The sequence below is a fragment of the Chrysemys picta genome, chromosome 24 (assembly GCF_011386835.1).
Source record: "Chrysemys picta bellii isolate R12L10 chromosome 24, ASM1138683v2, whole genome shotgun sequence".
In the NCBI taxonomy this organism is placed as follows: Eukaryota; Metazoa; Chordata; order Testudines; family Emydidae; genus Chrysemys; species Chrysemys picta.
Window position 1 is genome coordinate 7,747,807 of NC_088814.1, and position 16,903 is coordinate 7,764,709.

At 60.7% G+C, this 16,903-nt stretch overlaps 1 protein-coding gene across 9 annotated transcripts in view; it reads right to left on the reverse strand.

Annotated features, from left to right (window-relative positions):
- Positions 1 to 905: 905 nt before the first annotated feature.
- HDAC5 (histone deacetylase 5) overlaps positions 906 to 16,903 on the reverse strand; it is a 101,070-nt gene continuing 85,072 nt past the window's right edge. For 7 of the 9 annotated variants that reach the window (XM_042857123.2, XM_008162650.4, XM_008162649.4 and 4 more), the window contains 12 exons: positions 16,205 to 16,325; positions 15,171 to 15,220; positions 14,967 to 15,074; positions 13,018 to 13,073; positions 11,556 to 11,643; positions 9,029 to 9,148; positions 8,334 to 8,431; positions 7,316 to 7,434; positions 6,101 to 6,234; positions 4,273 to 4,357; positions 3,539 to 3,692; positions 906 to 1,091 (listed from right to left, as the gene is read on the reverse strand). In XM_042857123.2, the coding sequence (XP_042713057.1) occupies positions 1,052 to 1,091; positions 3,539 to 3,692; positions 4,273 to 4,357; positions 6,101 to 6,234; positions 7,316 to 7,434; positions 8,334 to 8,431; positions 9,029 to 9,148; positions 11,556 to 11,643; positions 13,018 to 13,073; positions 14,967 to 15,074; positions 15,171 to 15,220; positions 16,205 to 16,325 (1,173 nt within the window). In that variant the 3' untranslated portion in view covers positions 906 to 1,051. Of the gene's footprint in view, positions 1,092 to 3,538; positions 3,693 to 4,272; positions 4,358 to 6,100; positions 6,235 to 7,315; positions 7,435 to 8,333; positions 8,432 to 9,028; positions 9,149 to 11,555; positions 11,644 to 13,017; positions 13,074 to 14,966; positions 15,075 to 15,170; positions 15,345 to 16,204; positions 16,326 to 16,903 lie in introns of all 9 variants that reach the window. The other 2 variants (XR_010594757.1, XR_010594756.1) reach the window with 2 other exon arrangements.

Here is a 16,903-nt window from a genome sequence, read left to right on the forward strand (position 1 = left end):
AGTTCTCTTAGGCTGGTGAAGTAACAGGAAAAGAAAAATATTTTTTTTTTTCCTTTTTTTTCGGTTTTTTTTGTTTTTGGTTTTTTTTTACGAATGGACAACGGTTTTTGTGCACACGAGACAAGAAATCAAATTATTTACAGCGAGACGAGGCTTTGTGAAAACAAAACCAAAAGAACTTCCAGAAAGCGTTGGTCGTGAACACGGATGCACAATGGCTCTCTTAATTACAATGGGATTAATTACACAGTGTGTGTGGTAGGAGAAGGGAGGGTTGGTTGGGGAGGGAGGGGGTGATTGAGAATCAAACAAAAAGTGTGACTCTCTTCCCCTGTCCCGTATTTATATATGTATAGCTCCCTCTGAAACGGTAACTCAAAAGAGCAAAATGAAAATCACAGGGAAATTAAGGCATTAAAAAAAATGACTTAATTAAAGGCACGAATATTTCCTTTCTCCTCCCCCAGAGACCGTCTTCAGTTAGCATTCAGAGTCACTTATGTCTCAGAAACACTTCAACACAATTGACAGAAAGATGAATTCAGGTGTGAAGGTTTTAAAAAAAGAAAGCACGCAAGTCACAGAGCTTGGATTTCGGTGTGAGCGAACCAGGGGAACGAGAAAAGAAGAGAGAGGGAGAGAAATCAGGACGGTGTTGCCGTTTGGATTTGAAATCAGCCGGGTCGTCTCCTCTCTCCTGAGCACAGAGCGTAAAGGACCCCAGAGTGAAACAGTTTCTTGTTTCGCTGCTACCGTGTGTCGCCAAAGGGAAGAACGACAGAGAAGTAAGACAGGAGAGGAGGAAATCAAAACCAACCAAACCCCTGAATCCCAAAGGTGCGGGGACAAGACTGAGATGCCGGTGGGGTCAGCTGCTTGGAGACGGACACAATCACACACACGGCTTTGTTGTGGAGTCGAGTGTGAGTTTTTTTTTTCTCTCCTCTTTTTAATAGAAAAAAAAATTCCTTTTGGAGGGGGGGGGGGGAACGAAATCACAAATGACCAAAAAACCCACAAAAAAGTGACAGCTACACGACGGCTTGGCACTTCACAAAACAGGCTCCGCCTCCATCGGTTCATCCACTTGTCTAGGGGCAAAGAGAGAGACACCAGCTGTTAATATGGGGCGGGCTTGATCTTAGGCAGAAGGTTGTGTTCCAGGGACGGATGGTCCCCGGCATTCAGCGCACGCAATTGGAGCCCGGACCGTCCGAAGAACCCAGCTCCCATTTAGGTACCTAAATAAAGGCCTGATTCTCAAAAGGCCTCATCACCCTGTAACTCCAGGGGTGACGCAGATGACTGGGTCTTCCGAATAGCTCTGCCCCCAGCATGCTGGAAAATGTGTCCCTCTTGCAAAGGAGTGAGGCTGGGGATAAGTGTCTGTATTTGCTGACTGTCCATGTGTCTGTCTGGTCTTAGCGACTGTATGCTCTTTGGGGACAGGGATGGGCTGTGTACTATATGTGTACAGCAGGGGTGAAAGTAACTTAAGGGACTTACCAGTACACAGGGCCGGGGTCCTGAGCAGGGGGGCGGGGCCTCAACCGAAAGGGGCAGGGCCTTAAAGCCGCCGGAGCCCTGGGGCTCGCAGCCACTACCCCAGGGCTCCGACAGCAGGGCGCTGGCTGCTGCCCAGAGCCCTTTTAAATCGCCAGCCTGGGGAAGCTGCCCCCGCCAGTACGGTCGGCTGTGTACTGGCTCTTGCCGGTACGCCGGACCAGACCGGACCGCCTTACTTTCACCTCTGGTGTACAGCGCCTAGCGCCACAGGCTCGTAGGTGCTACAGGAACACAAATAAAAAGGAGACGTGCCAGGCGCAGGGAGACTGCACACACTGGGGATTAGCTCCGGATTTCACCAGAGTCTGGCCAAATGCAGCCAAGGATAGCTGAGTTTTTCGGCCCTCGAGCTGACCCCAGGCCAAAGCTCCGCCAGCATCAATCCCAGCCCTGCCTCTGTGCCTGGGGGTCTGCACGGTGACTGAAACTGGGGCTGATTCTCCCTCTAGACCAGGCCAGGAGTCTGAACCCCCTGCCTGCTCGCTCCCTTCCGCACCAGGCGGGTGGGGGGAGAAAAGGGGCAGAGAATGGGTGTGTTGGAACATGAACCTCGCCATGGTACCGCTTCGCTTCCTGCTACCTTCTGTCCTGCGAGCGGGCAGGGGAACATGGCCCATGATCCCCTGTCCTCCCCGTCTCCCCCAGCACTTAGTCCAGACACGCCGCAGCAGATCAGACCCCGCAGTGTTTGGTTGCTGGGACATGTTTCCCACCGTCCCGGCTCCGCCAAAGTCCGGAGGAGTTTTGCTTGTGGTTTTGGGGCACTGGGGTCTTTCCTCTGTGGCGTGTTATTGGTCACTAGCAATGTGAGCGGGCAGGAGCTCAGCCTGAATCCACGGCAGGAGGACAACGGACCCCACGGATTCACTTTTCCAAGGGGCCTCAAACCAGCCACAGCTCCCCTGGGCCATAGGTGCTGACTCCGTGGGTGCTCTGGGGCTGGAGCCCCCACGGGGAAAAATTAGTGGGTGCTCTGCACCCACTGGCAGCCAAGCTCCCCTCCCCCCCGGCCCCTCCTCCTCCTCTGAGCGTGCCGCGTCCCCGCTCCTCCGCCTACCTCCCAGCGTTTCCCGCCTGGCCGCCGCCAAACAGCTGTTTGGCGGCGTTAGCACGCTCCAGGAGGGAGGGGGAGGAGCGGAACGTGGCACGCTCAGGGAAGGAGGCGGGGCTGGGGCGGGGATTGGGGAAGAAGTTGGAATAGAGGCAGGGAGGAGGCGGAGACTCTGGGGAAGGGGTTGGAATGGGGGCGGGGCAAGGGTGGGAAGAGGCAGGGCAGGGGCGGGGCCTCATGGAAGGTGTGGAGTGGGGGGGGGCGGGGGCACAGGGGGCGCGTCGAGCACCCAGGGGAAAGCGGGAAAGTCAGTGCCTATGCCCTGGGCCGAGACTTGTCCAGGTGGTGTAAGTGGGCGAGTAAAAGGTGGTGGAGGGGTCGAGCTGTGTCACAAGCCAGGGTGTGCAAAGGAGAAATGGCCCCTCCCCTAAGCCCCCCCACTCTGAGGTGCCAGCGGGAGACACTGTCCCAGTGACACACTGCCCAGGGTGAATTTCACCTGCAAACAGAAATCCCTCGGCACGCGCCGAGCTGGGCAGCGAGTCGGCCGGATTGATCAGTTCTGCACCACTGCCCTCTACTGGATGGGTGCAGAACGGATCAATTCTGTGTCATAGGCCCTGTACAGATATGGGCTAATGGAGATTGTCCTTTAGCTCAAGGGCCTGTTGTTTGGATGCAGGAGGCTTGGAGCTCTATCCCCCGGCCACTGTGAAGCTTAGAGCCAGATTGAGACAAGTACACCTCCAACAAAAATGCTATCAGAGCCTGGCTCAAGGAGCCAGCCGAGGACCGCGCTCGGGCCCGCATTGCGGGGCTACAAGCCAGCAGGCTAATCCGAACCGTAAGCAACAAGGTACAATACATCCAGGATGCCGAGGACGCACAAAGGCCGAGGGTGCCGCGGGGGGGTGGCCGTACCTGGGGCTGCAGTCTGTGCTTCCTTGTTCGGCATCGACGGAGAGCGATGCCATGGCACTTACTGTCTCTGCCTCCTCGGCTTCTCCCTTCTGCGCCTCCAGCAAGGAACAGCTGACCACCGAGGCACAGCGCTTCACAGAGCTCCAGTGCTTGCCTGCAGGCCCCGGGAGGGAGTTATTAGGGGCGCCTGACAACCCCACTTGGCCCTGCCCCACCCCCTACAGCGCCCCCTGCTGGGAGAGGCTGTGGCTGGCGTAGCTGGGAGCTTCCCCCACAGCCAGTGCTCCTGCCCCACCTCCTACAGCGCCCCCTGCTGGGAGAGGTGGGGACTGGAGTAGCTGGGAGCTCCCCCCACAGCCAGTGCTCCTGCCCCGCCCCCTGCTGGGAGAGGCTGGGGCTGGCGTAGCTGGGAGCTCCCCCCACAGCCAGCGCTCCTGCCCCACCTCCTACAGCGCCCCCTGCTGGGAGAGACGGGGACTGGAGTAACTGGGAGCTCCCCCCACAGCCAGCGCTCCTGCCCCACCTCCTACAGCGCCCCGTGCTGGAAGAACAACTAAAGCCTCCTCATCCTATGACCCTTCGCCCACCCCCAGCACATCCAGGACTCGCTTTTCCTATCCCCATCTGAACTTTTGCCCGGAGGTGAAACCAAAGGGCATCAACTGAAGGGATTCCCCCAACCCCTCCCCAGACCCAGCGCCCTGAGCTGCCCCCTCCCCCCCCGCCCCACTTACTCTGGATTTCAATAACCTTCTCCAGCGTGGCCACGGCATTTACATTTGGCTTTTGCTGCAGGAGAGCTTGATCCAGGGGGTCCAGCTGGGAGAGAGGGGGGTGGGGAGAGAAGAGAGTCTCAGAGCGAGTCGGGGGCATGTTCTGCATCCTCCCCCTCTGCCCACCCTTGCGTCCTTCAATTCTATTTCCCCCGAGGGGATCCCCCCTTCCCGCATCATTATTATACAGTGACATCATCATATAAAAGCTACAACAGTCATAAGATGGGCCCCACCCCCGGGACTGGGATGGGCCCTCCATCCACCATGGCCTCCCCTAGGGAGGGCTTTTCCGATTGGCCTCAGTTTGCTCCTGTTGAACTCAATGGGCCTTTTACCAGCAACTTTGCTGGGAGCGGAGTGTGGCCCAGGCTGAGCACTTCTGAAAACCTCGCCCCTTGATCGGGCGGCGGGGGCGGGGGGGGGCAAGGGCTTCTTAGAGGCAGATGGGACCCGCCTGTGCACTTCAACTGCAGGATCAGGACCATAATTCCTTTATTTTTAAAAGCAAGTGCCCTTCCCAAATGCCCCCTTCCCCTGGTAACACACTGGGAGGGTTTATAGTTCCAGTCTCCTGGCTGGTTCTACTGTCTGTTCTCTTTTTCCTACTTCCCTCCAGATCCATGGTGATCGTCAGTTTCACGCTTGTTTCTAGTCAGTTTCACGGTTCCTGCTCTGTTACCTGGCGGAGCTGGGATCAGAGGTTTTATGGCCAGTCTGGAACCAACCTGACCTGCGGCACAGCCCCGGCCCTTATCTTTCACCCAGACTCCCCTGTATTAAGACTTTCGTTAGATCAAATCCACCCTCGCGAGGCTAAACTCTTAGGTGCCAACAGCAGGCAGGGAACTGGAGAGACCTCCGGGGCCGCCGATGGCAGGGAACTGATCAGGTGAGGGACACCCAGAGGATCCCAGCCCGTAATCCACACCCCGCGCTGCAGAGAGAGGTGAACCCCCCTCAAGTCCCTGCCAATCTGAGCAGCGGGGAAATCCTTCCTGGCCCCAAATCTGGTGATCCTCAGCATGTGCGCAAAACACCCCAGACAGGCATCTAGGAAGAGGATTCTCTGTCCCCCCTGCTCCAGTTCAGTGTCATGTCTCTGATGCTTCAGAGAAAGGCAGAAAAGAATCCCAAAGCACCCAGGGTACATCCAGCCGGTTGTCAGACACGGCAGGATTCGATTGTAATCAATAAAGGTCGATCGGCGCTGATTTCAGCTCCCATTCAGCCGCGCACTTAAGCGCGCGATGAAATCCGTCTCCGGTCAGGACAGCACTTAAGCACGTCTGTGCAGCGCCTAGCACTCGGCCCACTGGGGGCTCACAGGAGCCCCTGTAATACCAACGAGAAGCTATTCGGCGCACGGGCCGAAGTCCTGCTGAGTGAGGTGGGTGAAATCTCACGCCAGAATTTCACCAGGGGATTGAAGCACCTGTCCTGAAGAGAGATGCTTTCCTGAACGGGGGCTGTCGGGCCCAGTCTGGGGCCCACTTTCCCCTCTATTGCAGTCAGTTCTTTGGGGGCAGCGACGGTCTCTTTGTTTTGTGTTTGCACAATGGAGGCCCTGCGACTGGGGCTCCTAGACGCGGTTGTCATGCAGATACTAAATGATCTTGATTAATAATAATATTTATTGTCTGTATCACATTAGCCCACCCCAGCCCAGGTGCTGCACAGATACAGTAAGACCCAGTCCCAGCCCAGAAGGCTAAACAGCAGGTGGGAGGGGAAACTGAGGCCCAGAGATGAGCCCGTGTGGGCTGCGCCGGGGGGGAACTCCACTGACCTCCACGCCAAGCAGGGCGGAGACACAGGCTTCTGAGGCGTCGCAAATGGCTGTCAGGTCGTGACCTCCCTCCAAAGCCAGCACCACGCGCCCGCCGGCCAGCTTCATCAGCTGCTTGGTCAGGTGTCCGAAACCTACAGGGAGGGGGAGAAACTGCCGTGGTCAGTGTGGGACAAGACCCTCCCCTAGCAGAGTCCTGCAGCACCCAGGGGCACTGGGATAACAGGGGCCAGTGAGAGAGAGGCGTATGGATGGGGATAAAGAGACAGACAGATGGACAGACAGGTATGCCTGTATGCATGGAGCTAGACAGACTAACCGTTGCTCACAACTTGGGGATTGCAAAGTGCTTTGTCAGTAGATTAAACCCCCATTTCACAGATGGGGAAACCGAGGCACGGAGCAGGGCAGAGACTCTCCCCCTGTCACCCAGGAAAGCCAGGTGGGAGCGCAGTCAGGGGTACAGCCCGGGGAACCCCACCCTGCGGTGCGTTAAACCATTGGGCCCACGGTGCCTAGAGCACTTCTCTCTGTATTAGCACCACTGCTACGGGGGCCTGCAGGGAGCGCAGGAGAACCAGGTGCAGCCCAGCTCAGAGACCCTGGAGCGGCTGGATCCTAGCAAGTAGAGACACCCAGGGCTAACCCAGCAAGGGAAGAGCCTGACCTGGGTTGGCTCCCGCCCCCACCTGGCTCCAACATCCCTCCCCAGGCCAGGCCTGGGAATCAGAGCTCCCACTTCAGCGCTCAGGGTCCCCCAAGCCACCGAACCTGGAAGATGAAGTGGGAGCGAGTGGCGCCCGGACCCTGTGTCAACCCTCTGCCCGGGGGCATTTCACCCTCCAGGGGCTTTCCCGCCCGGGGAACCAGCACTTGGATCGTGGACAAATGGGCTGGCGAGAGGCGCTGTGGGGACCCAGCCCCGGCCCAGGCTGGGCGCAGCCTGACGCGTTTCCCTCCGCCTGCAATTTTCACGGTTCTCGTGTCTCTGCTCCAAGCCACGACCCCAAACGCAGGCCCTTGCCCCAAGCCCCATGGGGCAACCCAGCCGGCTCCCAAAAGCAGGCCCTCGACCCCCACGGGGCAGACCTGCCTGCCTCCAAACGCAGGCTGTTGCCCCGATCCCCACGGGGCAGCCCCACTAGCCCCCAAACGCCGGCCCTCGACCCCCCTGGGGCAGCCCCACTGGCCCCCAAACGCCGGCCCCGCTCTCACATTTCGCCGTGACGGAGTAGCCACCCAGGGGAGACAGATGTCCCTCGACTGCATCGAAGCCGGCAGAGACCAGGACCACGTCCGGGGAGAACTCGTTGGCTATCGGCATCACCACCGTCCTGGGGGAGGGGAGACCGCGAGTGAGGCCCCCGGCAGAGCACGCCAGCCTCGAGCAACCCTCGGCTGAGTCCCCCGGGGCTGGGAGACCGGCTCCCTGGCCAGCGAGAGGGCACAGAACATCTCAGCAACTGCGGGAGAGCGTGGCCTGTCCCGGGCAACCCTCCCCCTGCCCCCCTCCTGCCCCAAGCTCCTGGGAACCCCTGTCTCTGCCCCCCCTTCTGCTCTGGGATTCCCCCCCCACCCCGCCTGGCTCCCCACAGCAAAACAAAAGCACTTTCTGGGTCCCAAGAGATTAAGCATTCCCCAGCCCTCTCCCCCAGCCCCAGGGAGGGCTCTCTGCAGGCCCCCTTCCCCACAACAGGGGCTCACGCCCCACGGAGTCCTACGCATCCATGGCACACGGAGATGCTGCAGCCAGAACAGGTAGGAGGGCAACAGGATGGGCAGGCAGGACTCCTGGGTTCTAGTCCCAGCTCTGACACTGGCCTGCGGGCTGACCTCGAGCAAGTCACTTCCCTGCTCCGGGCCTCAGTTTCCCTCTCTGTGAAGTGGGGATAATGCTGCTCGAAGGGCAGAGACACACCACCGCTGCTGCTAGCGCTGTCCACTGGGGCTGCGGTCATCCTGGCCTGGCCCAACTGGGGTCAGTGTCACTCCAGTCCTATTAGCCCCAAACCTCTTCTCAGCACCAGCCCCCTCGGCCAACCCCTCCTGGATGCCCCTCCCCCCGCCCCAGATGGATGGAGACCAAGTGACTGGCCCAAGGACACCCAGAGAGTCAGTGGCAGGTCCCCTGTCTCTCCTTCCTCTCGGCCGAAGCTACGGCGCTACCTGCCAGCAGGGCGCTGAGGCTAAGGCCGTGGAGAGGAGCTGGCGGTGCCACCTGGGGGAGCCCTACCTGAACGCGACCAGGTACTCCACGTCTCCGATGGGGGGGTCCACTCCGCCCGTCCAGGCTATGTTGACGTTGTACCCCACCCCCATCCCGCTGCCAACCTGCAACAGAGGAGACCTGCATAGGACGTGCCTGGATCCGTGGGCCAAACCACGAGCAGGGGCCCAGCCTTCACCGCCCCTGTGGAAGAGTATGGCACAGGGCGGGGGGGGCCCTTCCGGCTCAGGGCTCTGCCGTCCCAGCCGCTCTGATCATGCCCCTTCTCCGTTAGATATTTGGGGCGCGGACAGGGGATCACGGAGGGAGCTTTACAAGGGGATTCAGGACCCTCCCCCGTCCCCCAGCACTGTATAACCGCCAAGCAGGGAATGCCCTTGGGTCAGATCCTTGGCAGCTGTCACATCCCAGCGCCACACCCGATGGCGGAAGGGGCCCACAGCCGCCCCACACTCCATAGGTCCTGCCTCAGATCCCGCCGCTCTGCAACCCCCACCCTGATGCCTCCATCTGCCTTGGGACGGGCTCCCTCGCTGGGGCCCACCGGCCCTCGGACAAGAAACCCGGCTCCTGCACTGAGCCCCGTCACCTCCCAGCAAGACGCCGCCCAGATCGCACGCACTGGGCCTCCCTGGCCAGAGACCCCGCCGCCCCGCGGGCAGCTCTGTATGGCCCCGTGTGGCTCCCGGGCCCGCACTCACCTCCTCGGGGGCCCCGCTGCCTGGGAAAAAGTTGCCGTTGTCGTAGCGGTGCAGGGAGATGTACAGCACGTTGGGGTCGCTGTAGAAGGCTTGCTGGGTGCCGTTGCCATGGTGAATGTCCTGCAGGGAGCACGGACGGTTAGGGGGCTCCCCTGCTGATGGGGGCAGGGGGACTGGTCGGGTCTGGCCAAAGGCCTCCCTGCGCTGATGCAGAGACCGGTAGATACAAACAAGCCTCCATCAGGACTGGGGCTGACTGGATCCCAGCGGCCACCCTCCCTCCAGCCCTTTTCAGCTCACCCTTTATGGCAGAGGTGCCCAATGCCCCACTGGCAAGCTCTGAACCTGTTTCCATGGGAAACAGCGAGCGACTTTCCAGCCCTTAAACCCTTCCCGATGAGGCCAGGGTGTAGGGCAGCGGCCGTGACCAGAGACCCCTTTTGTCTCCGTGGGGCGTTAACTCTGGAGGCTAATGATGGCAGCAACCGGGCACACAAACGCAGCCGCACGTGCACTGGCTGCAGCCGCCCTTGGGAACGGTCGGTGACCTCGGCGCAGCGACTCACTCCTGCAACCTGCGTTCTTAGCCCTCCCCACAAACATGTTTGTACCAGGAGGGGGGAGCTGACGGGGGCCAGAGGAGGGGGTTTTGGTGGATAGAGAAAGCCGCTACAGGGATTCTTTTGCCACATACTTTGCTTTCCACGTCAGTGTAGTGCAGCGAACCTCCTGGGTTTATTTAGCTGAGGGCCTCGCGGGTGTGATGGCTATGTCAGTTAGGGTAACGAGGTGTCTGGTTTTCGCCCGGAACACCCAGTCGAAAAGGGATCCTGGCGGGTCCGGTCAGCACTGCCGACCGGCCCGTTAAAAGTCCAGTCGGCGGTGCTGTGGAGCTAAGGCAGGCTAGTCCCTACCTGTCCTGGGGCACCGCGTTGCGCCCCAGAAGCAGCCAGCAGGTCCGGCTCCTAGGCAGGGGGGCCACTGGGCTCCGCGCGTTGCCCCCGCCCCGAGCACCGGCTCCGCACTCCCATTGGCCACGAACTCGCCAATGGGAGCTGGGGGGGCGGTGCCTGAGGTCGAGAGCAGCGTGCGCCGCGGAGCCTCCTGCCTAGAAGCCTTCCGGGGCACAGCGCGGTGACCCAGGACAGGCAGGCAGCCTGCTTTAGCCCCCGTGCTGCACCACTGACTGGGGGCCGCCAGAGGTAAGCCTGCACCCCAACCCGCTGTCCCAGCCCTGAGCCCCACAAACCTGGAGTCCCCCCACACCCCAAAGCCTCCTCCCCGGCTCCACCCCAGAGCCTGCACCCCCAGCCCAGAGCCCTCACCCCTCCCACACCCCAACCTGCAGTCCCCTCCCACATTCCGAATCCCTCGGCCCCCAGGGCTCCCAGCCTGGAGCCCCCTCCTGCACCCCAAACCCCTCATCCCCATTGTGTGTGGGGGGGAGGGGAAAGTATCGCTGGTGCGAGTGGTACAGAGAACGGGTAGCTGGCTGTCACCACCTGCAAAGGGAAAGCCACATACTGGGGTTTGGGGACTTTAGCTTGTGAACAGAGAAAGCCGGGGGGGGGGGGAGGGGTTCTGCTTGCGTTTTGAATGAGTAACTCAGCTCGTCTCGCGCAGGACAGTGTCTGGCCGCCTGGAGACAGGGAGCCTGGCTGGCCTGAGAGGAGGCGGGGTTTTATAGCCAGGGTTTGAACCAAACCAGGGCTTGAGATGTGCCTAGAGCAGCACAAGGGCGCTTTAACCCCTTGAGAGAAAAGTTCTTAGTTAGGGACTCGGACGCCCCATCCTGTCCACACGCCTACGGGCTCGTCTGCACACAGCAGTCGTGCGGCTTTAGCCGGGGTAGAGGGTGAGGTGCAGGCCCCCGAGCGTGGGCACACTGCTGCCGGTACAGCTAGTCCCGTAGGAGCACCGTTATACCGACCGAACTGCACCCACGCTAGGGGCTGCTCTGGTATCCCCGTGTCAGGACAAAAAAAAAAAATCACACACGAATGGACAGAGCTGGCTGTGGGACCAGGTCAGGGGCTGGGTCTTCACTGCAAAGCCAGGTGCGGTTCCACCCCGAGATGCTAACTCGATCCCAGGCACCCTAGCTCTGACCTCGGGGTAGCTAGTCAAGGTGAACCCCAGGGATCGGGGAGAGGACCGACCGGATCTAGCCATGGCCGGGTCTGCACTAAACCCCTCTGCTGGCGTAACTGCGGCAATCAGGGGCGTGAAGAGGTGTGAAGCCCGATTGACAGAGCTGTGCTGGCTAGAGACCCTAGTGTAGACGCAGCTATACCGGCAAAACTGCAAGGATAAGTTACGCTGGCCACAGCTTTGCCAGCATTACTGCATCCACACTGTCAACCCCCCAACCTCCTTCGTTCTCCGTCACGCGGGGCAAAGGCAAGCCAAAGGCGGGGGGGGGGGGTATTTTCTCTTGCAGGGCTGGCTGGAGAGAGAAGGACCCAGCCCCTGCAAGGGGAGCAGGAATCCGGAGGTACGTTCTGGCTGGCCTGGCCGCCTTCCTTACCCAGTCCACAATGAGGATCTTGCCGACGCTGAGCTTCTGTTGGAGCAGTTTGGCAGCGATAGCGACGGAGTTGAAGAAGCAGAAGCCCCTGAGGAGGCAGGAGAGGAGAGAGATGTGGCTACCGCCGTCCCAGCCAGCGTGAGCGCCAGGGCAGCGGGGAACTGGCTCCACTGATCTGCCGGCATCTACGCTAGGGTTCCTCTGCTGTGTGCCCCCCACCGCTCCGCCAACACAGCGCCACGCCACTGGGGCAGCTCTGGCGCCCGGAGAGCCCCAAGCGTCGTTTCATCCTGCTCCGGGCAGAGCGACGGGGCATGGTGGGTAAAAGCCGGCAGCAGGGCGGCGCTCCGGGAATGATGGCCGGGGGAGACAGGCACCTCAAGATTCACGTCACAGAACCGCTCTGGCAACCATCTAGGGGGTTGGGGTCTGGGTGTGCCGGGCAGGGGGAGGGTCGGTGACGTGCTGGGCTGGGCCAGGCCCCAGAACATACTCCTTGCCTGCACTGGGCAGAGAAAGCGGCCTAGAGCCCCGGCTGCTAGAACTAGAGATGGGGCCAGAGCCGAGCCCTGATTCTTTTCTGCGCCAACATCCCTCAGCTCAGTGCAGGGGGCCAGTTTCACCTCCAGGGTTTCCTGGGTGCCTCTGCACTGGTCGCCGTCTCTTGCCATCACTTAGAGCAGCTCACGGGCTGCTCTAACGTATACCAGCTGGCGAAGTGTCCGGGATCGTATGCCAAGTCTGAATCAGCGGCTGCTCCACCCTATCCCCTGTGCCAGCTGATGGGCCCTCACCCCACGGGAATTCTCAGTGGGCCAGTGAGGGCCAAGAGTCCACTGCTTTGTGCCACGCGAATGGGACAAATTGGCCTGCACAGGACTGAATCCAGACCCAGATTTGTAGCTTGAGCCCCCACCTCTCGTTTAAACACAGCTGCTGCTACCCCAGGTTCATCCATCACCCAGACAAGGCCTGGACGGCTTCTACCGTGACACTGGCAGGGGTCCCTTCTTATTCCTGCACCCCGGTCCCGAGGGAGGGGCATGCCCTCCACTAGCCAGGCCAGCCGCCACCCCCCCCGGGACAATCCCCCGCAGATCCCCCGGGACAGAACGGATCTAGCCTGGCTGGTGGAGAGGAAATCAAATCAGGTCCTAGCCCCTTTGCTGAATCATGCTGGAGCCGGGCAAAGAGGGATTCTGAGTGTGCAGCTCAGGACACCTTCAAAGGGGCTGGCAGTCAGAGGGCCGGTGCCCAGCACTTCCTGAGTACCAGGCCCCTTGGGGACATCTCAAGCGGGGCACCCCAAATCTCATCCCAGGGCTGGCGTGGGACTGATCTCGGTTAGGACCTGATAGCCCCCCAGCCACGTGACGGGGCGAGAACTCCAGGCTGGAACTGGGCAGACGCCAGCCCTTCTGGGTCACTTTGCCATTCTCCCCTTTCCCCTGCCCTTACTTACATGGCCGTGGATTCCTCCGCGTGGTGCCCCGGGGGCCGGATGACAGCAAATCCATTCTGCACAGAGAACCAGAGAGGCAGGGGGGTTAAACGAGTGAGCCAGGTTCGAAGCTCCCTCACCCCGTTTTAACGGCGCTCAGGAAAGGCAGGGCCAGACCCGGGGACGGCCGGAAACGTCAGGAGGGGACATGAGATCAGAAATGCTATTTTCACTTAGCTTGTAAGAGCCGGGGGGCAGGGACTGACTTTTTGTCCTGTGTTGAGAATGTGCCCAGCGCCTGGGTCTATCACTGGGGCTCCCAGCCCAATACAGATAATAAACGACAACAGAACAAGTCACTGCCAAGCAGAAGGGTGACCCACAACAGTCCCTCGAGCGACACTGCAGGTGCTCCCCCCGCAGGGAAGCCGCCGTTCCTGTTAGCCCAGCTGCCAGTCTACCCTGCCTCTTCCATCAGCGTCATTATCCTCAGCTGGATTCCAGCGGCAGAGTCTTGCTCACGGAAGAGGCTGGATGCCGGAAACGGCAGCGCCTTTCACGGGAGGAGATCGGCGCCTCGGAAGCGGTAAAGGGACTCGCTCGAGGCCACACGGCTAATCCGCGGCAGAGCTGGGAATAGAACCCAGGAGTCCTGCCGCCTGCTCTCTTGCGCTAAGGACAAGACTACACGCCTCGTTCCGAAGCTGAGACGAGCCCCCGGGCGGGCTGCTGCCCTGCTCCTCCCTGCTCTAACCCCTAGACGATACTGTGATCCCCGGAGGCCGGTCACGGGGCTGCGACTCCTCTTCATTTCCAGTAGCTAAATAGCATTAAAAGAAGCTCCGAAGACCACGCGGGGCCTGATTTTCCCAGGCGCCTCGTCCTGGAATTCCTTTCCCAGTTGCTGCCCCGGGCGGGTTCCGTGATCGCAGACAGGAGATGTCCCTGCGTGCTCCGTGCCATGGGAATATTGGACACCTCCCGTCCCAGGCTGCGTCTCATCTATTGGTTCCCGGGGGAAAGGGGAACTCAGCAGCAGCCGGCTGATAGAGACAACCTCTGATCAAACCCGCTGTGTTTGAGCTGGACGGGACTGAACCCTGGGGCACCACTTTGACGCCGCCCCGGCCCTGATTCTCCCTGACTCCCGGCGATGAATAATCCTGTGCCGGCAGGCCGGGGGTAAATACACGAGCGACTGCGTTCGAGGGAGCCTGTCCTTTGCTGCCCCGTTTCTCCACTGCCACCACAGCCAGAATCCCAAGGGCAGGACCAGCAGGGTCACGGGGGCAGGTTGGCCAGATCCCAGCGGCATCAGCAAGACCACGCGGGCGACTCCGACGCAGGCATGGCCACTTGCTGTATGGTTCCTCTGACATGGCAACTGGCCCTGGAGTGTTCTCCCCATGGGTGACCCCAGCAACATCTGCAACCTACCCCGGTGGAGCCCCAAGGGGAAATGGGCAGAGCAGGGGTTAAAGCAGGTTGGGACAGGGATGGGGAGCTCTCTGCCGCAGTCAAGGAGGAGGGAGAGTGTTGGGGGAGTGCTCTGCTCCCCCCTTAACGCCTTCTGATGGCCCCCTACACGGATCAGTGAGGACCCATCTCCACAGCATAGCTCTCTTCCCGGAGAGCTGAGGGAGAACTCCCTGAGTTGCTAGCAGCAGTAGGTTGTTATCCTCTATGTGAACCAGCGCCATGTGAATCGGGACCTCCAGCACCAAAAATCACAATCCCCTACACCCTGAGCTAAAGGGACAACCCCCCCCCAGCTACGGCAAGGCCCTGGGGACAGGGAGAGTCTTTTTGTTCTGCGTGCGTACAGCGCCTAGCACCATGACTTGGGCCCCTAGGTGCTAAAGTATGGCAAATAACAGACAGCAGCAGGCCGTCGCAGTGGCCATGCTCCGCCACTAGAGGGAGACGTGATGGAGAGCCCCCAAACCCCTGGCTGCGCGCGGGGGACTCACCTTGAGCTCTCCCGAGGCCACCTTGAAGGCTAACTCCACCAAGCAGCCCACAGCCATGCGGACGGCGCTGGACGAGTGCATCTCGTTCCACACCGTGTCGCTGTCCACCTGCCCAGAAAGCAAGCCGGGTCGTTACCGGGGCCGCCCTGGGGGCGTGGCACAGAGCCCGCGAGCCCCTAGCCCCGCCTCCGAGGAGCTACTCACCCCGATGCCGCCACAGGGCAGGACCGCATACATCTTCTGGCTGATGGGACCTGGGCAGAGCAGAGGGAGCAGTGACAGACAGCCAAGAGCCCACGCCCCTGCCTGGGGAGGGCACGGTCCCCCTCACCCCGCCCCTCGAGATCTGGACTGGGAAGAGGTAAAAATGGGGGGGATCTGGACACAGGGGCGTAGGAGTTGCCATGACACATCTCCCCACTGGGCTCACTGAGATTGTGTCCCAGCTGCTGCCGTAGGAACGGACTGGACCAACATCCAATCGCTCACCGTAGCAGAAAGGGTCCCCAGTCCCCACTCTGCCCCCCAGGTCACCCTCCCTTTCAGAGCCAGAAAAAGAACCCAATGCCCCTGCTCTAACCCATAGGGAACACTCCCCTCCCAGACCCAGGAAAAGAACCCAGTCCCCCTGACTCCCAGTCCCCCCCGCTCTAACCACTACGATGCACTCCCCTCCCTGAGTCAGCGATAGAACCCAGGAGTCCTGACTCCCAGTCCCCCGTCCCGCCGCCCTAACCAACAGGCCTCACTCCCTTCCCAGAGCCAGGAAAAGAACCCAGGAGTCCTGACTCCCTGTGTCCCCGGCTCTAACCAACAGGCCTCATTCCCTTCCCAGAGCCAGGAAAAGAACCCAGGAGTCCTGACTCCCTGTGTCCCCGGCTCTAACCAACAGGCCTCATTCCCTTCCCAGAGCCAGGAAAAGAACCCAGGAGTCCTGACTCCCTGTCCCCGGCTCTAACCAACAGGCCTCATTCCCTTCCCAGAGCCAGGAAAAGAACCCAGGAGTCCTGACTCCTTGGTCCCTGCTCAAACCATTAGGCAGTGCTGCCTCTGCTCGATTAAAAAAAACCACGCAGCCACCGTGAAGAAAACGTTGCCCCCGCCACGCACACTAGGCAGGGAGCATGAACAACCCCATCCGCCTCCCGCCGTAGCCAACAGCTAAACGCCCAGGGACTGGGTGGGAGCAGGCAGGGCTCTAAGTTGCCCTCAGACGGGGCACAGCCGGGGCCACCTACCTAGCAGCTTCTTGCTGTCAAGTTTCTGCCGGTTGAGGGGGCTGGTTCCGTAGAGCAACGTGTGATGCTCCGAATGGACTGTCTGGATTTCGTCCAGCGTCGCTTTCCTGCCCCGGATCCGCTAGCAGAGAGAGAGAGAGCGCGGGGTGAGGGGGGCTGTGCCTGGCCAGATGGTCCCAGGATCGTCGCTTTATGGAGGTGGCTGGGCTGGGAAACCTGTCTGGGTGCTCGGGGCACACGGGCAGCCGCCCACTTCGAGGGGCTCAGGATGAGCCCGGGGGTCCTGGGGTTGTCACTCAGAGGTGACAACCCTGGTTCTGAAGTGAGTGAGCTGCCGCCAGGAGGTGGCTGGATCATGGATGCTTCAGCCAGGAGACATTTACCTCTGGTGTTGGGGACCAGTCAGCCCCGTGGGGATCCACGCAGCAGACCGGGGTCCGTTCCCATGGGGCAGGGCTGCAGTGGGTGTGCTCCCTGTATTCGGAGGCCGTGCAGAGCCCTCTCCAGCCCCTGCGGTAATTCGGAGCCACCCCAGAGCTGCTTTAACCTATACTGCACTTCCTATCGCCCCCTACAGGCAGCAGAGAAGAGCAGCCACACAGAACACTCCAGCCACACCCCCACCCCGCCATACCCCTAGGCTGGGAGGGGCGGGGGTTTTTCAGTGGGTTATTGCCAACCCCTTTGCAGGGCTGGCTG